General features: G+C 38.0%; 1 protein-coding gene across 2 annotated transcripts in view; it reads left to right on the forward strand.

Moving 5' to 3' along the window:
• Positions 1–25,511, forward strand: part of sntg2 (syntrophin, gamma 2) — a 151,802-nt gene that overhangs the window by 63,989 nt on the left and 62,302 nt on the right. For both annotated transcript variants that reach the window (XM_023951838.2, XM_023951837.2), the window contains exon 9: positions 15,362–15,486. In XM_023951838.2, the coding sequence (XP_023807606.1) occupies positions 15,362–15,486 (125 nt within the window). The remainder of the gene's footprint in view (positions 1–15,361; positions 15,487–25,511) is intronic.

The raw sequence follows: 25,511 nt of genomic DNA on the forward strand, positions 1-25,511 counted from the left end.
TTTGATAGTGTTATTCATTTTAGATTGTTAGAAGTTTTGGGCTCAAAACAATTGATTTAACCTCAAATCTCCTGTTTATAAGTAATTTTAAAATGAACTCAGAATAGTGTGGGTTAAGGAACGCAGGAAGATTGAATAAACAGCCATAGGATACTTTTACAAAGTTTTTTTTTATTATTATTCATTTGCTGTGCTACATTTCTGCTACAAAACTTTTATTTATTTTACACAAAGCACAGATTTCCCTTAAAGTTTCTTCAAAAAAAAAAAAAAAAATCAACAGCAACCAGAAATGTGGTTGAAAAGGTCATTTGTGCATCAGATGACAAAGATCCAGAAGGCCCACACACATCACCTGAGCCTGCTCTGAGATGAAATCGAGCAGAAAGGTTTGCTTAAGGTCATCAGGTATCAGAAATGATGAAGGTGTAGTTCAGCATCTGCAGTGAACCATCTGTGCTCATGGTAACAGAGTGAAATACAGCTGCAGAACACCTGCAAGCTGAAGGCGCCAAGAACTTACCGTCTGCAGACTTACACATACAAAAAAAGGTGTGTCGACTCAAAGTGCAACTTTTCATTTTCCTATTTTGAAAACATGAAACTTACATTAATAAGTTTTTTTTTTTTTTAATTATTACTCTTAGAAGCTTAATGGCTTGTAAATCCCACCTCAACAGCTTCACAGACATCTGTTGCACAAAACTCATCTACAGGGAGAATGTTTTTCGGAACGGATTCTTTTGTTAAAAAAGTGTTTTTTTAAAAAGTAGACTTTCTCTATTCTGTGGCAAATTAAACAGTTTTAACAAATTATAAAAAAATGTGTGCCTCGACTTTTCATTTTGTGATTTGTAGATTTGAGGTGACAAACCTGAAGGCAGAGAAACTACAGGGATGGTTGGATTTTCCGTCTGAACTGACAAATCCAGCTGAAGCAATTTAGCAATGATTACAGGAAGGAACAGAATCGGAAATGAAAATCTTCATTTTAATGAGGAAAAAACTTGGTTTGGAAGAATTTTATTAAGAGACAAAGCTCTGTTGTAAGAAGACGAAAGATTTCTTAAATATTTATTATAAAAGGTAAACAGAGAACAATTTAAAAGCCACCAGACCTCAAATATCGCAGAAGCATAGTTTGATAAGAATACAACACTTGATTATAAGAATAAATATTTTTACAAGTGTTTAGGGAGAGACGTTAAAACAGAATTGGATTATATTAAAAAATACATTTTACGTCTAAAATTAAGCTTTTGAATGTTTATCTTTCAAATTAGTTTCAAATTGCGTCAACAAAAGAGCTGAACTAACAAACTAAGAATGTCCAACCAAAAAGCAAGTAAGTTGATCTGTTTAAAACAATTCTATGTAAAGCATTGACTTGTAAAAAAATAAGAAATTAAAAGCATCTTAACTTTGATTACAAAAAATACAATTTAATTAAGGTGCAAAAAACCCAAATATAAGTGTTAAGTTGTTTACATTATTCTTTAATCCTGTTTTATTCTGATAATTTGACTTTTTAATGTCAATGAGGCAAACCAAGGAGTTAGGGAACATCTTTGTCAAGCTTCAGTTGATTTGCTAGAAATACTACATTCAAAGATTCTACTATTGAAGAAAAAATATATATTGTCAAAAAAATGACCAAAAATCAAGGTGTATTACAAAAAACCTGCTGTTGTTTGTTTCTTTCTGTTGAGTTGATTGTGTTTTTAAGAAAATCAAAGCAGTGTTTAAGTTAAAATAGATCCTCAGAGCTGTGGAAAAATAAAAAACTTTTATAAAACAGTTTCTAATGATCACAAGCTGTTATAAATCACATTTAAGGCCCATTGTTGACATGTGGATCAGACTTCCACTCCTGGCACCACATCCATTTCATTTAGAGAATCTATTAATCACAGCTGTCAGTGTTGAAAATAACAGCAGAACAAAGCAGAAAATGAGCCTCCTGGAAAGCCTTTGGTGCTGCAGACCACAGTCACGGAGCAGATGTGCCGATTCCTCCACATTTTTTTTCCTGTGAGAAGTCACCACAATGACTTTAGCATTAGACTCATTTTGTCATTGGCTTCTCATCAGAATCATTTTTTAAAGAACTGCATTTGGATTTGAAAACATTAACAGGAAAAATAAGCATGTTGAGCTGCTGCTTCTGTATTTTCCAGCTCCGCATGTGGAGCAGTGCTGACCAGTGACCAGGCAGCCGCAGAGCTGAAAGCTGCAGGCTTAGCCGCCGCCTCTTTTTTGTGAGCTGGGGCTTGAACAAATCCTTTTTGACTTTGACAGGTTATTAAATGGGAAATAATCCATGATGTCCTCTACACATGTATGGTAGGAACGCTTTTTAGCAGCCTGAAATGTGGCTGCCAGCATCGATAAACGGGCTTCTAACCTGACAGTTTAGGAGGAATGAAACTCGGCTGAGACGCACAGTAGTTCCTTCACCCACGCTGCATCTGCAGAGAAAATCTGATGAAACCCAGGTTTTGTTCTTTTCCTATCCTTGATGATATTTATTTAACCTTTAAACGTTCATTATTAATTTTCTGTCATTTCTCTCGTATACAAAGTCCCCCTTTGACAATTTAAAAAAAATAAAAAGGTTCCCAGTGGTGTTTCAATTATGATTATGAAGTTTTTTACCAAAATCCCACAACCTAAATGTCTTAAAAAGCCATATTTCATGTTTATCTGAAGCCTCTATTTCCAGAATTTCCTCTACATGGGCGTGGCCAGTGGTGCTAAGCTGAGTAGCCCCGCCACTGATCCCTCTTTTCCGATGACGATAGCTGTGTCTTGCCTAAGTGAAGAGCTTGTCATGGGGGCAGCACAAACCACACCGACTGACCGTCTCTATTCTCAAAAGTTGAAATTTAGCAATAAAGAAATGGTGAAAAGTGACATGTTTTTGGTTCCAAACTGACACTTTTTGTCAGAATGTTGAAACAAATGTATGTACCAAACCTTGCTTTTTAATAATTTGGTACCCGTCTGAACCAAATCTGTTGGGTACACCATGGAATTTCTGTCGCAGGGAAGATGGAGGTGGAATGATCATGATCACTATGCCAGCTCCCGGGAGGAGAGCTGGCGGCCAGACAGAGACCCGCTGCGGGATGGGGAGCCAGCCTGCTGGGGCCTCCAGAACTTTGATATTTTTTCTGATTTTCACTGTGGCAATAATAAGAAAGGTCCCCTGATTTTATTATTGTTTATTTTTATTAATACACATACAGAGAACACATTTGGGACTTTAACTTTAAGTTTGATTTTAAATATTTGTGGCCAACAACAAAATCCATCCTAGATATGTTTTTAATGTATTTTATATTCATTTAAATGTTTTTGAAATTAAATAAAACTAAAATGAATGAACTGACAGGGTGCTTCTTATAAGGTTAAAGAGAGCAGTACAACGTTTGTTTTGTTTTGAAATGAGATTGTTAGAAATTGTGCAAATTTTATGTCCAAATCGATTTTGAAAAAGCTTAATGAAATATTTCATTTTTCATACATCCGTTCTACGTGAAAAAAAGACTCTTATTTTCTTAACAAACAAGATTTCAACATAGGTGCTCTTATTTTTAGACACAAACAGGAGTTCATAATAGCTGTGATTTTTGGAAAGAGCTAGACATTAACAGCGTTTCATTTGCCTAAATTTATGTTACTGACTCCACATAACATCTATTGGCTCCTTGAAGTTGGTTGATCTTTAGTGAAGTTGGCTGTAATTATGGGATGTATGCTGCAGCTGTGAAGGCAGGAGTCTGCATAAAGCTGCTCATATGATAGTTCCAGTTTCTCTGTGTTTTGATGTCGTAACTGTGATTCACTACACATTCGAGGAAAATGTGTACAAAAAAAATGAATTTTCACTCACTTATTTTTTAAAGAAACTTGGAAAAGTTTAATAAAATGATCATAAAATGATCATCTAAAGCAGGAAATTAGCTTCATGGAAGGCCTTTTCCAAAATGAGTTCTGTTAAGGGAAGACGTGAAGGTCCACAGCATTGAAATTATTTTTTTTTACTGATAATTTTAAGTAAAGTGTTTGGATGAAAACTCAGTAACAAGAAATGAAAACCTTTTGCCTTTGCTTGGTGTGCTCCGTTTATGTTGTGTAGAGAAAAGCCTAAAACGTGCCTCCCCATGTGAAATGATAGAAGTCTGTTTTATTTAGTCTTAATTATATAAAGAAAATATTAAAAGTGACATTTATGATTTGACAAAAACAGATTGTGGCACTTTTTTCAAATTGCAACATTCCAAAACGTAAATTAAAGAAAGACCATTCATGATAACGCCTGATAAAATGATATGATCACCTTATGATGTTTGTTGTTGTTTATGAGTACACCATCACTTAACTGCATCAAAAGCATGAAAAAGGTTCAGTGAAGCTTGAAATGGGCCACCTGTTTAAAAATGAACAAAATAAAAGTAGTGCACCATTCGCTTTTAAAATGCTCTGACCTAAAATAAATTACACTTGAGTTGCAAGGCAATAGCAAAAATAAGGAAAATGCGGACAAAACGTTTCCAGCTTTCATTTACAACAAACTTTTTTACTAACCACAAAGTCAATTCCTTGTGCTCCTGAAAAAAACTTAGCATTAAGAAACTCATCATCTCACCCGCAGAATTTCAAACCACAGAAATTAAAGCTTTAACTTGATTTCTCTGTGTGTAAATGAGAGGAACTCATGTGGAACGGTGAGGTTTCAGGGAGCAGAGATGAAGGACTTTTACTACTTTGAGTCAACTGTCGCAGGGGCGCCCAAATCCAGGCCTCGAGGGCCGGTGTCCTACACATTTTCCAACCAACCTGCCATTGAAGCTCCTTATTGGCTGAACACACCTGATCCAGGTAATCAGCAGCAGATAAGGCAGGGTGTCTGGAAAAACCAGCAGGAGGCCCTCGAGGCCTGGATTTGGGCGACCCTGCTGGAGAAACAGAGAGTTGGAAATGGGTGACGAGGTGTGTCCAAACAGGTTGGAACAAGTGGAGGAAGATTAGCTGGGATGAGTAACAAAAGAGTGCCAGCAAGAATAAAGGAAAGGTAAGAGCAGCCGTGATGTTTAGAGCACAGGTCTCAAACTCCAGCCATTGAGGGCCAGTGTCCTACATGTTTTCTAACTAACCTCAGCAACAGATGAGACAGGAGTTTCTATGACGACCCATTAGGCCTGAAGTCTGAGGCCGCTGGTTTAGAGAATCGGAAAAAGAGACCGGAGGCAGAGCTGGGGGAAGCAGAGATGAAGACGTGAGGTTCTTTTTGGGAGTGATGAGGATGGAGAGAATCAGGGGAACAGTTCTACAGTGGTAGATCTTTTCCTTCTGGCTTTTTGCTTCAGGGGTCGCCACATCGAATCAGTTTCCTCCATCTAACCCTGTCTTCTGCATCCTCTACTCTAGCACCAGCTACCTTGCATTTATTCATTCACTGCATCAGTAAACTTTCTCTTTAGTCTTCCTCTAGACCAGGGACTTTCAACTTTATTTGAGCCAAAATTCACTTTTTCCCATGACAGAAATTCTACGGCACGTCAGCAACCAGTTATATTAAAAAAAGTGGAAACTCTGTAGTCTGTATTTTTGAGTTATTCAAAGTAATATGCAACTGTCAATTGACAATTCAAATTGCAATTACATCATGCAATTTTAAAAACCATTTTGGAAATGGTAAATGGCGTATACTTTTATAGCGCTTTTCTACCTACAAGACCCAAAGCGCTTTACAGTCACAGACCCATTAATCCAGTCACACACACATTCACATTCACACACATGTGGCGGCTCCACTGCCAAACACTGGCGCCTGCCTACCACCAGAGGCAAGGTGGGGTTCAGTGTCTTGCCCAAGGACACTTTGACACATGGGTGTGCAAGGTGGGAATCGAACCTGCAATCTTACGATCATGGGTCCACTGCTCTACCACGGCCGCCCAATTGACAATATGCAACTTGGGCTTGGAATATGAAAATACATTTTGCAGTTTAGAATTCAATATTAAGATTTACAATTCAATATGACAATTTTAAAAATTAGATGAAAAACGAAACCAATTGCATTTCAAATAGTCATGGTTTTTTGATGTCATAACTCAAATGACAATGCATTTTGCTGTTTGCAATTCTTTAATTCGTTTGTACACTCAATTGTTTTCCTATTAATTTTTTTTTTCCTTTCAAACAGTTTTTAGGTGTGAAAACTTTGGTGCAGACCAAACTAATGAACTCTGGTTCTCTTAAGACCCTCTTAAGCCCCTGATCAATTTCAGGTCAATTCTGGATTAGTTCACAGACAAAAAAAACCCCAGAGAGGTTAGAAATGTTTTATGGTCATTTCATCTGGGACGGCGGTGGTCCAGAGGTTGAGTGGTCGACTTCTTATCGAAAGATTACAGGGTTCCTGCCTTGCCTGCACATGTGTCTAAGTGTCCTTTGGCAAGACACTGAACCCCACATTGCTCCTGGTGGGTAAAGGTTGGTGCCAGTGTTGGTCAGCAGAGTGTGAATGTGTGTGCATGGGTGAATGGGACTGGGACTGTAAAGCACAATAAGTATGGCCATTTGCCACTGTGGTTAAGAGGCAGTGTGATAACCCTTTAAAAGACAATTAGAGATGTTATCGGGTTTTTGTTTGTTCTAGTCTTTCCACTTTTGAAAGTGAAGTGTGAAACCAAACCAGATGATGATTTAACATTTTTCTTCATCACCCACACTACTAGAGCTCACCTAGTTGCCCGTTGAAAGCTTTCGTCTCACCTTCATCCCACCCAGCTGATCCCTGACTTATCTCCATAATCTAAAAGATTCAGTTTGTTCGACACATAATGAGCCGTTCTCTTCATCTCTCACTTTCCTATTCGCACAGTTTTTCTAATCTATCCATCTTGATTGATTTATGGTATCAGTTTTATTAAATTGTGTCAAACATACATCACAGCTGCAACACACAGAAAAAGCACTCATTTATCTTTACAGATGCAATAGATTCTGGCACCAACCAAAGACAAAAATACGAATAAGAAGTTAACTTCATCAGCTGTCTAAAGTGATTTTACTTCTACTCAACAACTTTTATGCACCGCATTTGTAGAAATGTATAAGGCATGAATCATCTTTTTGTTCTTGTTCTACAGAGATCTGTCAGACTTAGTCTTGATTGATAGGTGTTTGATAAAGTCACAAGCTGTCATGGTACCATCTTCTTAACAGTCATCCTCATTAACTCTGTATTCAAACACGTCTCCATCAGTACTTTCACAAGCCTTCCTTTGTTAGTCTTCATCAAATATGAAGTAGAACAGATTTTGATCTCAACAGCCTCCACATAGTTAGTCATTATGCCTCATATTGTTTTGCATATAAGCTGCTTTTTGCAATATTAAAGTGGACTACATGCTAATGTAGTTTACAGTTTACAGTAAATTAGGGTTCCAGTTTGTTTTGTCTCACTTTTAGTCCTAATGTTAAGAAAATAACTCTTAATAGTTTTTCTATTTAAGAGTGCGACTCAGATGAGATTCTCTCATCCAGTCAAACATCTCCCTTAAACCCATGAAGAATGTTTTCTTTCACCAAGTATTCCTGCTGGAGAGTTTGAAAAAATGAAACAAAATGAAAGGGAAATGTTTCAGAAAAGAACAGTCATTTCCAGAAATCAAATGCAAATGTAAAAAAAATGAAACACAATAATAAACCGGAAAAGGTAGGCCCTTTGAACGTCGCTGACTGGATAATGACTACTGAGTTTTGAACTTTGAGTTTTTTCAGATGCGTCTTCAATGTCCACATATCGATAAACGTTTTAGGTATATTACGGAGCCGATCCAGTATCGCTTCATGCCAAATATTGTTTGGTTGAAATGATGGACAAACGAGGGCTGTCTGGTATTTGTATGAGGAATCGGACCTGTTCCCGGTGCATGTTGGACTCTGGCAGGGCTGTCCTCTATCACAGGTTCTGTTCAATTTCTTAATGGACAGAATTTTTTGGCACAGCCAGAGGTCTGGTTTGGAGACCACCGGATTTCCTCTCTGCAGATGATGTTGTCCTGTTGGCCTTATCGAGCCATGATCTCCAGCATGCATCAGGGCAGTTTGTGGCTGAGTGTGAAGCAGCTGGATCGAGGGTCAGCAGTGTGGTGGCCATGGTTTTTCACCAGAGAAAGGTAGTTTCACTCTCTGGGTGGAGAGTTTAAATACATTGGGGTCTTGTTCACGAGTGTGGGAAGATCGGAGCGTGAGATTGACAGGTGTGGCTTTCGCTGCTATGTGGGCAATGTACCGGTTTGTTGTGGTGAAAAGAGTGCTGAGCCGTAAAGCAAAGTTTTCAATTCACCCATTGATCTTCGTTCAAATGCTCGCCTCATGAGATCGGAGAGAGCTTGGAGTAGATCCGCTGCTCCTCCACATTAAGAGGAGCCCATTAAGAATGACTCAGGCATCTAGTCCAGATGTTTCCTGGATGCCTCCCAGGGCGGAGGAAGACCCAGGACACGCTTGAGAGACTGTCTCTCGGCTGGCCTGGTAACACCTCGGGGTCCCCCCAAAGGAGCTGAAGGAAGTTACTGGGGAGACTGAAGTCTGGGCATCTTTACTCAGACTGCTGCCCCCGCGACCCGGTCCCTGATGAGCAGAAGAAGATGAATGGATGGACTTTGGTTTTCCAAAACATTTCATTTGTATTTTGTTTCATTTTTTGTAATAAGGTTCTGGTTTCTAAAATTTTGTTTTGATATCCTAAATGTAATGTTCCTTATTTATTATTTGCTTTTTTAAATTTTGTATTGATTTTAATAGGTTTTTGCGTTGAGTGATTTGCACTTCAGGACCAACGTACTCTCCTCTTCTCTGCACTCCAAACAAACGATTTGACTAAATTTAGCCGTAAAGCGGTCCCTTACAGTGATGCACACAGAGACATCCTCGTGTACAGAGCTTTAACATCAACAGAGTTCTGTCTTCAGGGATTATTCTCGGCTTCTGTCACCTCTAGGGCAGCAGAGCCTCATGGAAGAGCAGCTGATGTGGAAAGCAGAGCGCTGGCTTAAGTCCCTGTTTTGCAGCTCCGCAGAGGCAGGTGCTCTGTCAGTGTAATCCACCCTGACAGCCTGATAGTGTTCCGTTTCTCTCCTCCACCTCCTCTAAGACCTTCACTTGAGAGTTAACTAAAACATAGTGTTTTGCACTGACATAATTGGGGCAAACAAATGATCATTTCTTTAGAAGTGGAGTTGTAAGAATTGGGGAAGATGACAGCGGTCTGCATGTGAGGCTCAGCTCAACTGTGACGTTAGACTCACTTTGCAAATGTAGGCACTTTTTCTGTCTTTGACTCCTCACTGCAGTCTACCCAGAGGGTGTTATCATTTCCTGCTGAGATGTTCAGACTTTTTTTTCACCTCACTGGAAGGCAGATGCTTTGGTTCTTTTTATTATGGGGCTTCTTCAGTAAGAGTTTGGGGATTTGGGGCATTTAGTCTGGGCCTTTTTGATTTTATGTTTTGAGGTTCATCTAGTCTCATTTAGTGTATCTGCATTCATTTTTCAATTATTTGAAAGCATTTTCTCCCAATTGGAAGGGACTTTAATTAGAATTTTGAGCGATCAAACATTTTATCAACCCTTTATCTTTTGAGACGCCGCCTTGACTTAAACTGGACAAAAATATAAACACGCCACTTTTGTTTTTGCCCTTTTTTGTCATTAAATTAACTAAAAGATCTGAAATGTTTTCTATAAACACAAGATAACCATTACTCTGAAATATTGTTCACAAATCTGTTGAAATCTGTGATAGTGAACACTTCTCCTTCGCTGAGGTAATCCTTCCCACTTCACAGGTGTGCCATATAAACACGCTGGTTAGACAGCATGATTATTGCACAGGTGTGCCTTAGACTGGCCACAATAGAAGGTTGGTCACAGCGGATACTGGCCAGTTTTCTGAGTCCCCAGACCCCAATAAAAACAAAACAGCAAAACGTGCCTTCATTCAACCACGTTGAAAGTTACACCTTGTTGAACTTTGACCAATCAGAGACTCGAATTTGGTAGTAACAAATGGGTGATGTCTTTAATTCATGGAAGTGCCAATCTATGTGCAAAATATCTTTGATCGGATCAAAGATTGGATTAGAATTTAACTGTATACATGGTCCCAGAAAAACTTCATCTTATTTTAACGCACGTTTACATGTGCCACACTTTGAGTCGGAATAAATCATTTTGACATGTGCAGAAGTCTCTAATATACCGGGAACGGCCGTAGAAGAATAAATGACCAGTAAATGCCAACAAACAAAGCTGTGGCATAGAGTGAGACAATCTTCTAAATGTGCTTTCAATATTGTTTATGACTATTATTTAGGGCCTGTTCGCTCCTAATTTTTTGAATCAATACGGCCAATACTTTATTCTTGGCAACACGGACCCGGAAGAAGGGTTAGGGTTAGGCTAATACGTGCCAACAACATTTAGCTTAGGATGAATATAAAAAAATCTTTACTTTTGGTTGCAATAACTCATTTTGACATGCGCAGAACTATCTAAAATACCGGAAACGGCCGTAGAAGCAGAAATAGCTAGTTCCGTTGTCGTTGTAATCAATGAAAGCTGCGTCATAGAGTGAGATGCTCTTCCAAAAGTGATTTGATTATTGTTATGATTACCATTAAGTGCCTGTTTGCTCATATTTTTTTAAATCTGTGCGGCCAATCCTTTATTCTTGGCTAGACAGAGCTAGAAGAAGGGTTAGGATTAGGTTAATACGTGCCAACAACATTTAGCCGTGGTTGAACTTAAAAAATCTGTGCGGTCAATGCTGCAATGTGTAAATACATAAATATGTGGGAATAACATCAGCCTTTATTTTGTCTGGACACGATTGGAAACATTAATTCACAGTTTTCCGGACTGTACAGAGCAGAATCCTGCACCCAAAAGCCGCCTCCATTAGCTCACACACCATCTTAAAACCGCTCCTCTGCTCGAAGACACAGTCCTCCCGGGAGACTCGGATCTCCTGAGTTCAGCAGCGATCAGCAGCAGTCTGATCGGGCCAGAGTATACCGAACGCCGTGCTTACATGACACATTTTTATTCTGATCAGGCGTTTAATTCCATTTTCTTTTGTCCATGTAACCGCAGCTAGTGTCTTTCTCTGTTTTTTCCTCTGTTGCTTGGTTTTAGTGTAAATGTGTTTCAAATAGAAACGGCAGCTTTAAATATAAAGTTAACAATGACACACATTTCAGAGATGTCCTATTTTTAGACTTTTCTGATTCAGCGTCAGCAGCAATAAAAGGATAGGTGAAATATTTAAGCATGCTAAGGTTAATCAGTCGTGTGGCATATTTAATATTCATTTCGCCATTTAAAATGAGTCTTTGCTAAATTTAAACTTGCAATCCTGCTGCTGGCATCGGTTAAGTCCACTAATTCAACCAACTAAAATCCAGTTTAATGCTTGACTGGTTAGGAGATGCTGCAATCCACTTTGCAGTAGCAGACGGTTCTAGTTGTTCCATTAAACTCACAGGATGAAGCAGTGAAAGAGAATTGGAAAGTGAGGGGAAAATGACATAGGAATTAAACCTGTTTGAGATAGAATGGACTTCTTATGAAACAAAGCACAAAATTTATTAACACTTCATTCCCCGTGATATCTTATATTCTTTTCTTTTCTTGCAGTGATCATTTCATTTTATTTTAACAGAATTCCTTGGGCAAAGGTTTTCCACAATTGTACAAAGGTTTCCTATGCTGCGTTGCAGTTTTTGCTAAAAAGTATACTCTGCAAGCGATTACCTCCCATTTATAAAAAGGCCTTTTTGTAATGTTTCAAATGTTTTTTTAATGTCTGATATCTAAATTAATGAAAAATAAATGTTTGTGCTTGTAAGATTTGAAAGCAAATACATAATACATAAAAGCAGATACATATTAATTATGATTGTGCTGTTTTTAGCCAAAAAAAAAAAGCTTGTTGTTTTCTAGAGCATAGTTTCTGCAGAGCAGCAGTTCATTAGAATAACTCTGAACTGTTAGTTGGTGCAGAGCAACCCTGCCCCCTCTCCTGTTACTGAGAGCTCTCTGTTTACACTCTCTTCTGCTAGCTTACAGCCCCTCACACCCCCAACCTAGCATTAGAAATGGCAAGCAGTACTGGAGCTATCCAGTCGTGTAGTTTTAGCCAGATGGCAGCTCGAACAAAGAAAATGAAGATGTTCATGGATCCATTTGTCTGCAAGAGGATGCATCAGAATGGAGCTTGCGGCCCGACCAGTGTATCTTCTGCGTCACAAATACGCTCTTTTTCAAACTGCATTTTTTTCTTCTCCACCTGAGTCGCACATATTTGAATAAAGACATACTTCATTACTACATACTACATTTTTCTTTGTAAATATGTCCATCATGAAAAAAATTCAACAAGAACATGTTAAAAACACCATTATCATCAGATTGGGTCTTTAAGCTAAGCAAGACATTTACTTTTTTTCCCTTTTAATTTCAAGACACATCTTTTACTTGTTTTGCATGTTAATAGTATATGCATTTGTACTAGCTCAGTGGTCTAACTTTAGAATGCCCATTGTTAGACTAAAAGGTTGTGGGTTTAGATCCTGGCTGTTGATCATACTCAGTACAATGAAAGCCTCACTGATTGACACTTAGCATTTATTATTATTATATTTTAGTGTTTAAAATCGATCATGAAGTTTCAGTGCATTTTGTTTGTATTCAAGCAGCTGTTGATCATGTGAAGATGAGCAGGTTTTCTGTTGATCTGCTTATGCTCACCACAGCTCCATTTCAGCGCTCTGACAGGAAAAAGGAATCAAATTATTTTATAAGAAAAAAAAAGCTTTGAAGCGTTTTCTCATCTGGTTCATTTTGTGTCACTGAATAGGACTATGGTCAGCTTTGCAGCAGGGTTTCCTCCGAAAGATTCAAAAGCTGAACATACATCCTGAGTCTAAGATTCCTCTGACCCAAACATAAGCTCAGACTCCTAATTTCATGGAACAATTCTCATAATCATTTGCTATCTATGAATGGAGAGGCTGATTTAGAAGAATCCATTTGGAGCTAATAAAGACCGTAATATGAAGACTCATAACAGGGAACATAAAAGATGAACACCATCAGCACCTTCATAAATAGTCCCATTGCTGAGGCAGGAACAGGATTGCAGTAAAATGACAGAAGAAATTAAATGCCACCTTTGGATGTGAGGAAATGAAATTGAGGCATGGGCAAAATGTCCCCAGTCTGCAGAAACAGGTTTGAAAATTACCCCCCAAAATTGAGATATTTCCTTTGTAGCTGCAATAACGTGGAAGTGCATGCATTACCACAGCAAATATTAGGAATCATGTTTCTTCATAAATGTTGTTTTTTTGAAACCTATAATTGAAATACCGTAGATGTTATTACCAGGCAACTTGAGCTTGGATAAAAAAAAAAGAAGCATGCCTCCTAAAATGCCCAAAAGAAAAAAAAAACATTCAAAGAAATGCCTTGGATGACATTTTTGAGAACATTTCTAAATAAGTTCAAACAAGAGAAACAAAAACAGGATTGTAGGAGTCAAAAAAGGGCACAAAGCAAAATTCATGTTTTACTCATTTAATCCGTTGATTCACAGAACTGGAACAAAAAGTAACTTCAAAGTTATTTTACAGGTAGAACAAAAGAATAAAGATTTCAACCTGAAATTCTTACAAAACCTTGGTTTAATAAGTTTTAGGCAGAGACAATTGCCAGTTGATCTAAAAAAGAAAAGAGCTTAATAAATACATTTAAAAGTGTTGTCATTGTGCCTTGGAACAGACAAATGACATTTTAGTTTGCATAACGCATTAGTCAATTCTTTCTAATGTTGTAAACCGGGACAGCAGTGGCTCAGGTGGTTGAGCAGATTCAAGGGTCGGTGCTTCAATTGCTTCCCCCAGTCAACTGTCGTGTCCTTGGGCAAGAAACTTCCCCCTTCCTGCCTCCAAAGTCACTCCCCTTTTGTGTAAATGCGTATGAATGTCCAGGTGATGTCCTGGCAGCCACGCCTCTGTCAGTCCGCCCCAGGGAAGCTATAGCTACATCAGTCGCTTACCATCACCAAGATCGAGTGAATGAATAACGGACAAACACTGTAAGCATTATTATAACCATTATTATTATTATTATTACCTTGGTAGCTTCCATTTTGATGATGTCCCTTAAGATGTGTGGGGAAGCAGTGGGGAGATCCATGAGAAGGGTCAAGAGTCGCATCTATGCCCGCCGTACCCAGCCCCCACTCGGTATAGACTGCCGGAGGGGTGAAAGATCGGCCGATTTACAGACCCGTCACATAATACGCCAATCATTCATGAACTTTGTGTGATTGTTGCGCTGTTAATATGCAACTCATTAGTAATTTGTGTATCAAATGTAATGTGACATGCACTGTGCACGTGACATAAATATACATGGGTGGTACATGCGTGAAAAGTCCATTAGTCATACGTGGACATAAGTGGAACGGTTGTTGAAAGCTACAAATGTGCATCTTGTATAAATCACGCACAATTGCATACGATTTAAGAAATAATTGAGAACAAACTACGTAAAATACGTATAAACTGGATAATTGTCCACTGACCAAAATGTTTGAACAAATCAAAACAGCGAATGACGAATGCAAGAAACGCCTAAGAATTATGCATATCACACATGTAGCATGAAAGACCGTAATTACATATGTGGACAATGCACAAAATGGTGGCACGGTCTTGAGATACAACTGGTCCTGTCAACGATTGTCTATGGGTCTGCACAACCCAAAAAACCGCAGGACCCATACGGGTCAACCCCCTGAATGTCCTGCCCATTTTGGAAGAGTCTATAGTTTTGTAATATTTTTAGGCCAGAGTGGTGGCAACTATTGATTTAAGATCTGTAAAAAACCAAGACACTTGACCATATTCAATGTCCTTCTTCAATACAACTATGGTATAGTGCTTGCAGAAGCAGGATACTGAATAACTTGTTCATTTATGTTATATTCTTGCTGTTCTGAGGAAAAATAAAGAATTTTAGCTCAAATTTGATCAAAGTCTGTTTACAACAGATTATCTTCAAAAGTAAAAAAGATTCTTAACTGAAGGAGAAAAGAGAAAGAACATCTAAAGTTAGCAGTTAATAGAGGTCACCGCTTCTACCACGTAGCTTGTTCACCCAAACCTAGAGGCTGCTTTGTGAATGTGAGTGGTGCAAATGTGGCGTCCAAGCCACATGTTCAATGATCAAAAGGACTTAACCGCTCATTGCCTTGCTCATGTATTCCACACAGGCTCCATCACCTCCTTCGCCCTCAGCTAATGAACCAAAGTATGAGAAACGCTGGCTGGATGATGTCTGCATGCCCCTGTTGATGGCCAGAGTCTCCAGATACAAAGCTGGCACAGATAAATTAAGGTAAGGGTAATCCAGCATGATATAATTCACCTCTGAGGTCCACGGTTCATTGTGCACAGTTGTTGGCTTAGCAAGCTGCTTTGGTTTAAGTGGGAGGATGTTAATGCCAATATCTATGCACAGACATAAACGGCTTAAAAGGTCACTGCAGCTGTGAAGATGAAGCTCACGAGGTCTGAAAGCACTGCTGAAACTTAGAAAAGCTTTCTTTTTTGTTCATCCTTTTTGTATCGATTTTCACCTGAACTGTATTTTCACAGAAGTATTTTCATTTGGTATTTTCCCTCCATTGCCAAACACTGGATCAAAATAAACCCTGAGGCCTTTTGTTTGACATAATTTAGCATTTTTCAGCAATAAGTCACCGTTTGCATGGAGCTTGGTAATAAAACATCCCACGAAACCTTTAGTTCAAAGAAACAATCTCTCATTTCTTTGATTGAGTGTAAAATTTTGTATGTTTTTGCAATTTTTAACCTATAGAAAAACGCTTTGGGTTATGAAAGACACACACATTTGATTAAAGCTGACTAGGGAATTAGTTGTTCATTTATTTGTTTTTTTTACTGTTATTATATAACAGAACTAATTTTTGGTATATAGGTCTTTTCTCACTTAAGGCTCTTGATTTATGAAAACAGCAACATTTGGTATGTTTACATATTGAGGAAACGCTCTTCAGAACTCTGGATGGCCATTACAATGAAAGGATCAAAGATGCACATTTTAATCAGTTTTATTATTATTACTCAATCGGTAGCGTTCATCGTGTCTATAGTATTAAATAGCTTCTTAATTATTTTGTTACCAGACACGCAGTGTATTTGAAAACATACCTGACTTGTTTCGAAGGAGACGTTCTGTCTTCATTAGAATGGTCACCAGGTGGTCGGGCGTGACGTGCATAAACAACTGATTGTCAATGAGGCGGAGTCACCCTTCAAACTTTGACAGGTGACTCCACCTCCTGCTGTTCGCCCTCTGCTGGAGGATGTTGCTCCAAGTGTGTGAGAGCAGAAAGGCCCCCCTCATCTCGGTTCATAGTTGTTTTGGTTCGCTTTCTGATATCCACTGCATCCATAATCCATTTACTGTCTCTGTTTTCTGCCATGGCCTTTTCCCAGGCCATGCTATGATTTTCTCGCTTGCAGTGGTCTTTTATTGCTGATTTCATGTTTTCTTAAGATGACTGTTGTCTTGCTCTTGTTAGCCTGTTTGTTCTTTCCCTTTTACATTCCTTCTGGTGTTCTTTTTTTTTGTGATGAAATTTCGTCTTGTTTCTCCAATGTGGTTTTATTGCAGGTATGACATGGTATTTCATATATGATGTTAAATTTATTCTTTCTTGTGCTGTCTGACCCGGGTGCTGATGTTTTGTTTTTTTTTATAACAAAAGAATTAAGAAGTATATTATTGTTATTATTATTATTAATATTAACATCAGTTCTTTTAGCTCAGGTGCTATTACTTATGCCTAAAGTAGCTTGTATTGATGTTATTATTATTTTTTTAATCTTTGTCTATATGATACTAATATTAACCCAGAAATTGGGGGGCAATTGTGTGGGCCAAGCTGTGGGCAAAGTAAATTAACCTTAAATAAAAAATAAAGCAAAATCTCGAACATCAGCGGCCATGCAGTAATGCCCCACTGTACCTACCTTTTCTGGTTTCTTTTTTAATTTCATTTTCAACATTTTATTTTGTTTTTTGAAAATTACTTCTTTTTTTCTTTGAATTTCTCTTTTTTTACATTTGAGTTTATGAACTTTATATTTTGAAAGTAATGTCTTTTTAAATTGTTGTTTCAATTATTATTGTGAGCGTTACTATTTTTATGTATTTTATTATAATTGTAATATCTGTTTTGTTCTTTTAGTGATTTGCACTTCAGGGCCACCGTACAATAGCAAAAAGCAGCACAGATGTACAGAAACATCTCAAAGATGAGAGAAAACACAATATTAAAATGTGCAGACACTTGGATTTTGGCAGTTTACCAAGTCGTGTCAAAGTTCCTTAAAATTGACAAATAACAGAACAAAGAGACAGCTTTAAGGCAGTTTTTAATTACAGTGAGACAGCAGCAGATAACACTAGTAGAAACTCCCACAGTTTGCAGAAGTGTTGGAGGTGAACTGCACTTCTCCTGTGAGCCAGTGGGAAGAAGCTGCAGTGGACAAAGTTGGATGTTTTCCAAGCAGCTTCAAAATATGCAGGAAGTGGACTACAGGCTCCCAATTCTCAGTTGTTTCAATAAAAAAGATGCCCTAGAATTTAAATTAAAGTCAGATTTTTTTAAGGTTTACTAAGGTAAAGTGTCTTACTACCAATCTGTCAACAATCAGCTCCAAAATACATGGAAATACAAAGATTTATGAGAATTCTCGCAAGAAGCATTTTTATTTTGATTGCAAAGTATGTTTTTACAAAGGACATTTGTACGCCTGGAACGGAAGGTTATGTTTTTGCCTTTCTAGTCTGCCACATTTTAGTATTCCAGTTACCTCGATAAGGAAGTAAAGAATCCTAGTAAATATTTTAAAATGTTGGAAAGTTTTAGGACGAATAATTGCATTTTTTTAGGCAAAGATGCCAGCTTGGTAGAACAAATGTGTTTAATGTGTGTACATATCCACGCAGACTGATAATGAAGAATGTTATTTTCAAAATAGGATTACCAATGGGTGTAATTTTAGTTTGAAAGACATTTGTACATGGAGTGAATTGGAAGTTGGATTTTTTTTTGCAACTTTTCTCCTGTAATTATTTAAAGATTTGAACATGTACAGCTGCTCTATTTTGTTTAAGCAGCAATAATTAAAAATAGTTTCTTTGACTCTTTGCACAGTCAAATGTTTACTTACTTTACTTGCTAAGGACATTTTCAAGTAAATGTATTGAGTTTGGAGCACAAAATCAAAACTGAAGGTCTTTCAGAGAAAAAAGCCTCAAGGCAGAGAGCACATATCAATTTCAGAGTTTACTTTCCAAAATATGGCTGATGTATGTGTATTGAATGCACACAAACAGCATTATTGGTAAAAGGTGAAGGGCTGAGTCTGACAGCATCTCTCTCTGCCAGTAGAAATGTATGAGCTGCAAGCTCTAAAAAAAACCTTATATCTCAAAATGTTCTTGATCTACACTAAATTACCAAAAGCATTCACTCAGGTACCTTGACTCGCATATGAACTGTAGTGCCATCCCATTCCTAACTCATAGAGTTCAATATGATGTTGCTCCACCTTTTGCAGCTATTACAGCTTCAACTCTTCTAGGAAGGCTCTCCATAAGGTTGAAGAGTATATATTGGAATTCGATCTAATTCATCCCAACACTGTTCTATTGGGTTCAGGTCAGGACTCTGTGCAGGCCAGTCAAGTTCATTCAAACCCGACTGTCATCCATGACTTTATGGACCTTGCTTTGTGCACTGGTGCACAGTAATGTTGGAAGAGGAAAACTGTTCCCACAAGGTTGGGAGCATGGAATTGTCCAAAATGTTTTGGTATCCTGAAGCATTCAGAGTTCCTTTAACTTGAACTAAAGGGCCAAGACCAAGTCCTGAAAAACAACCCCACACCAATCCCTCCTCCGCCAAATTTCACACTCTCCACAATCCAGTCCGAAACCAGGGCTCCAGACTGCGAGCAATTGGTCGCATTTTGCGACCAAAATTTGAGAGTGTGCGACTGAATTTTACATCCAGTCGCACATGTGCGACCAGTAAATTTGCCTCCCCCACCCTTCGTATTTTTTTATACATCAAACGTAGAAGGGGCACGTCAATGATCAATGAAATAATCAATGAGACGCAAGCCACAGGGACGCAGGCAGACACACACACTCGCGCACATACTCATGAAACGCGAGCACTCTCGCGTGATACCTGTCTGTGAGGCGGCCACTGCGTGTGAGAAGAATAGGGAAAGCCACTGTGAGTGGCTAAAATGTGTGTAGGGGGCGGGGCCTAGAGATAATCGAGTGCGCGTAAATGACGGGGTTTGAAAGCAGGAAACCTGACAGCCCCCTCCCTCCCCGGACCACATTAAGGAGTTCCTTACTTTCCTTTTGAACGTATTTATTCGCTCGTAATTTTCTACCTACATGCAGTCCGTGCTGAACTTTTCTCTGGGCCGCACAGAACCGGAGGAAGGTTTAGGTTTTGGTTACGGCGGCGCATCAAACGGGTTACGGCAGCACACCGCTCCCGTCCCGCGGGAGTCGGGTCAGCTGAGGAGAATAAATGTCCCACACCTACATGCGTGACGGCTAACGGGGCTTGAACTTTAAACACGTGCGAGCAAAAACAACATTAGTTTTAGACACACTGAAAATACGTGGGGAAAATGCAACGATAGACGTGTTTGAGATGAACCAGCACCTCGCCTGGATCGTTGGGGAGACCGGGCGGGGGGGGGGGGGGGGGGGGGGGCTGTGAGATGAAAGCGAATCTGCAGCAAGACTGAAAGAGAACAGGAAATTGGAGTTGTCCTTAACATTCAATTTAGTTTTAATATTCTTCTCCCCCTTAGTATGATCTGTGTTATTATATATTTTATGATTATTTTAATGTTTTGTGATGCATGTAGCCTTTTTTATTGAATTGGTATTTTAAATTATTTTAATTAATCACTCCACTACAAAAACCATCAGGACACATGTCCCATAATGCATTGTTTTGTAGTCTTTAGTTTCCAGCTGTGTCCGGGTAGGTTTGCCCCTTGCTCCCACCCCTTTCTCGCGATATTTTTGTGATGATTGACAGTTGATGTTGGAGCAAAAACAAAAATATACGTCACACACCAGGTGATCTGCGCAGCGTTGAGTTCACCTGGGTGATCTCAAACACGCTTATTGTGCATCTTGGCTGCACCTATTTAGTGTCACAAAGATAAATTTCCATCCGTTTTCTTTACTTATTTGTACTGTCATGACAGCGATGGTGCTGTCAGTTTACCTTCTTGTTGCATCTTCAAAAGTGCAGAATAAAATGTGACACTGAATTTGAAACAGCACATTGTAATTTCTGCATCTATTATTAAAGTATTTATTAGTAATACAGTGGAAATTAGTAGATTTGGTTAGAATGTTGATTTACGGTATGCGCCCCTAAATTTTCTGGTTGCGCCCCTAAAATTTTCAGTTAAGGGCCACAGTGCCCCTAGTGAAAAAAGTTAGTCTGGAGCCCTGGAAACGTAAGTTCTCTTGGCAACCTCATACCCAGAACTTGTCCATCAGATCAGTGTTTTTCAACCAGTGTGCTGCGGCTCACTAGTGAGCCGTGGGAGACGGTCAGGTGTGCATTGGGAAATTATCCATTTTCACTGATCTAAAACATTTTCCATCTCCAGGATATCTCTGTGTTTATCCAAACAGGCCCTGATAAAACACTGAGTAGTTAGGAATATGAAAGATCATAAAATACTTTCTTCTTTCTGTTTAATTGATTCTATTAAAGACACTTTGATAAGAATGACGGTACCGCGATTTAGCTGCAGCTTCAGCTCTGTTTTCTGAAAAGTCCCGCCCCTTTAACTGTGTCCACTAATCTTTCTTGGAGGCTTATTCATCCATCATCAGTCTGACCAATCAGAAGTGGTTAAAGTCTTCACTTCCTTGTTCCGATTTAGCTCATAAAGTCTCTCAATTCCAACAAAAATACCAGCTAAAGCTCATCTTTAGCGGTGTGGCTTTCCACAGAATCCGGTTTCAGACCGTGGAAAAAGTGGACAAAACAATGAAGCTCAGAGACGCGAGTCTGTCTGCGTTCGGCGGCTGTTTGCACTACATTTCCCATGATGCATAGGGTTAAAAGTGCTCATTGTAAAATGAGTCTTCCCTGTTAAACGTCTTGAAGCCGCAACGAACACACATCAAACTGTTTTTAAATTGAAACAATTTAATCATCTAAAAAGAAATAAAACATTAAGACTTCATCTTGTCAATTTCCATGAGGGAACCTCCCAAATGGATAAATAAAGTTGTCTATTTGATTAAGACAAAACAAAAACTAACTAGAAGGAGCTGCATTTCCAGAAGAAAATGCAGGGTTGAATGCTGTACTGCTGAATGAAAGCTGAATTAGCTGAAGAAATGGCTTAACTGTACTGGGAAAACCTTGAAAAGTTAAATGTGCAAAAGTCCTAGCAGGAATAAGATGAAAAAGTTGAACATTGTAATAGTAAATGGCTGAAATAGGTCAAAGTTTGTAGAAGGAGTTAAGCATTAAAGCTGAAATTGTTGAAAAAATCGCTGAAGTGTTGAAAATTTGAAAAAGTTGCTAAAATGGCTAAAAGTACTAGCATTGGAATCAGCATCATCAACTGACTCCAAAAAACACGTTGTTTGAGAGTATTATATTGGTAAAAGCTACATGTTCTAAGTTGATAAAAAATCCACTCTTTTCAAAATGGCGGCTTTTCTATTGATTTTATCTCCATAGCAACCATTTTATGTTTGGGTCGCCTGGAGATGAGGAACAAATCAACGTCGGTTTCAGATGAATCGGAAAAAGTAAATTTTTGGACGTCCTTAGCAACGAGCTTTGTTTGCTAACCACTCCCACATTCCTTATATGTCCAGATCCAGTGAATTTCAATATGTTCAGTTCCAGCCATGGATGAAGTTTATTGCAATATTTGCTTCAGATTTTGTCAAAAAATGCCCACCAAACAGTAGGTTGTGTTGCCATCCCATAATAATTTCAAAACGTATGTTGAAGTCCAAAGCCTTGTGAGCATTTCAATGTTTGAACGGTGCCTCTAGCTGAAAGCATGTTAAAGTTATAATGCTTGAAAGCAACAAAGGTTTTCAAGGATTCTCCATGTATTTACATGAAGCAAAAATCTTGGAAAATCCTGGAAAATCTTTGAATATCTTGAAAAGTTCAAAGATTTGAAAGACTAAAAGTCGTAGCTGAAAGGAATAAGCTGAAAAGGTTGAACATTGTAATAGTAGAAGGATTAAAATACGTGAAAGTTTGAAGAAGTTTAAAATTGCCTCACATTTTGGCACAAAATGGCCGCCAAACTGTAGGTGGTGTTGCCATCCCATAATAATTTTGAACCTTATGTTGAAGTCCAAAACCTTGTGAACATTTCAATATTTGAACGGTGTTTCTAGCCAAAAGAATGTTAAAGTTACAATTTTTTAAAGAAGCAAAGGTGTGGCCAATGGAGCAAAAACATTGGAAAATCTGGGAATCTCCGGGAATATCTGGAAAAGTTCAAAGATTTGAAGGACCAAAAGTCATAGCTGAAAGGAATAAGATGAAAGGGTTGAACATTGTAATAGTAGAATGGTAAAAATAGGTGAAAGTTTGAAGAAGTTTAAAATTGCCTCACATTTTGGCACAAAATGGCCGCCAAACTGTAGGTGGTGTTGCCATCCCATAATAATTTTGAGCCTTATGTTGAAGTCCAAAACCTTGTGAACATTTCAATATTTGAACGGTGTCTCTAGCCAAAAGAATGTTAAAGTTACAATTGTTTAAAGAAGCAAAGGTGTGGCCAATGGAGCAAAAAGATTGGAAAATCCAGGAATATCCGGGAATAAATGGAAAAGTTCAGGGATTTGAAGGACCAAAATGTCATAGCTAGAATAAGATGAAAGACCTGAACATTTTCATAGTGGAACGGTTAAAATAGGTGAAAAATTGTAGAAGGACTTTAACTGTGAACTTCTGAACGAAAAATTCTCCATGTATTTCAATGGAGCAAAAATTCCCGGAAAACCTGGAATATCTTAAAAAGTAAAAGGATTTGAAAAACCAAAAGTCATAGCAGAAATAAGATGAAAGAGATGAACATTTTAAAAGTTGAACGGTAAAAATCGGTTAAAAATTGTAGAAGGAGTTAAGTGCCGAAAAACGGCGGAAGATAGCATAAGAGGAAAACAAATGTAACACTAGAAGGAGCTGCATTTCCAGAAGAAAATGCAGGGTTGAATGCTATAATGCTGAATGAAAGCTGAATTTGCTGAAGAAATGGCTGAACAGAGCTGAAAGAGCTCAACATTTTAAAAGTAGAATAGTTAAAGTAGGTAAAAAACTGTGAAAGAAGTTAAAAAAAAGATTTCCTATGTATTTTAATGAAGCAAAAATCCTGGGAAATCCCGGAATATCTTTAAAAGTTAAAAGATTTTAAAAAAAATCATAGCAGGAAAAAGTTGAAAAATTTGAACATTGTAATAGTAGAATGGCTAAAATAGGTCAAAAAATGTAGAAGGAGTTAAGCATGAAAGCTTAAGTTGATACAAAAATGACTGGACTGTTGAAAATTTGAAGATGTTGCTAAAATGGTTAAAAGTGCTAGCATTGGAATCAGCATCATCAACTGACTCAAAAAAACACTTTGTTTGAGAGTATCATATTGTTAAAAGCTACATGTTCTAAGTTGACAGAAAATCCACTTTTTCCAAAATGGCGGCTTTCCTATTGATTTTATCTCCATAGCAACCATTTTATGTTTCGGTCGCCTGGGGATGACGAACAAATCGACGTCAGTTTCAGACAAATCGGAAAAAGTAAACTTTTGGACGTCCTTAGCAACGAGCTTTGTTTGCTAACCACGCCCACATTCCTTATATGTCCAGATCCAGTGAATTTTAATACGTTCAGTTCCAGCCATGGATGAAGTTTATTGCAACATTTGCTTCAGATTTTGTCAAAAAATGCCCACCAAACAGTAGGTTGTGTTGCCATCCCATAATAATTTTTAAACCTTATGTTGAAGTCCAAAGCCTTGTGAGCATTTCAATGTTTGAACGGTGCCTCTAGCTGAAAGCTTGTTAAAGTTATAATGCTTGAAAGCAACAAAGGTTTTCAAGGATTCTCCATGTATTTAAATGAAGCAAAAATCTTGGAAAATCCTGGAAAATCTTGGAATATCTTGAAAAGTTCAAAGATTTGAAAGACTAAAAGTCGTAGCTGAAAGGAATAAGCTGAAAGGGTTGAACATTGTAATAGTAGAAGGATTAAGATACGTGAAAGTTTGAAGAAGTTTAAAATTGCCTCACATTTTGGCACAAAATGGCCGCCAAACTGTAGGTGGTGTTGCCATCCCATAATAATTTTTAAACCTTATGTTGAAGTCCAAAACCTTGTGAACATTTCAATATTTGAACGGTGTCTCTAGCCAAAAGAATGTTAAAGTTACAATTGTTTAAAGAAGCAAAGGTGTGGCCAATGGAGCAAAAACATTGGAAAATCTGGGAATATCCGGGAATATCTGGAAAAGTTCAAGGATTTGAAGGACCAAAAGTCATAGCTGAAAGGAATAAGCTGAAAGGGTTGAACATTGTAATAGTAGAATGGTAAAAATAGGTGAAAGTTTGAAGAAGTTTAAAATTGCCTCACATTTTGGCACAAAATGGGCGCCAAACTGTAGGTGGTGTTGCCATCCCATAATAATTTTGAACCTTATGTTGAAGTCCAAAACCTTGTGAACATTTCAATATTTGAACGGTGTCTCTAGCCAAAAGAATGTTAAAGTTACAATTGTTTAAAGAAGCAAAGGTGTGGCCAATGGAGCAAAAAGATTGGAAAATCTGGGAATATCCGGGAATATCTGGAAAAGTTCAGGGATTTGAAGGACCAAAATGTCATAGCTTGAATAACATGAAAAAGCTGAACATTTTCATAGTCGAATGGTTAAAATAGGTAAAAAAATTGTAGAAGGAGTTTAACTGTGAACTTCTGAACGAAAAATTCTCCATGTATTTCAATGGAGCAAAAATTCCCGGAAAACCTGGAATATCTTAAAAAGTAAAAGGATTTGAAAAACCAAAAGTCATAGCAGAAATAAGATGAAAGAGATGAACATTTTAAAAGTAGAATGGTTAAAATAGGTTAAAAATTGTAGAAGTAGTTAAACGCCAAAAAACGGCGGAAGATACTATAATAATAATAATAATAAATAAAGAGAAACAGGAAAACAAAGGGTTGAATGCTTTACAGCATTCAACCAATAAAACTTCAACATGTTCACTTTTTGTGTAGCTACAGAAAACATAAATGCAAT

Source organism: Oryzias latipes, chromosome 22 (assembly GCF_053564925.1).
Source record: "Oryzias latipes strain Hd-rR chromosome 22, Olatipes_Hd-rR_3.1".
In the NCBI taxonomy this organism is placed as follows: Eukaryota; Metazoa; Chordata; class Actinopteri; order Beloniformes; family Adrianichthyidae; genus Oryzias; species Oryzias latipes.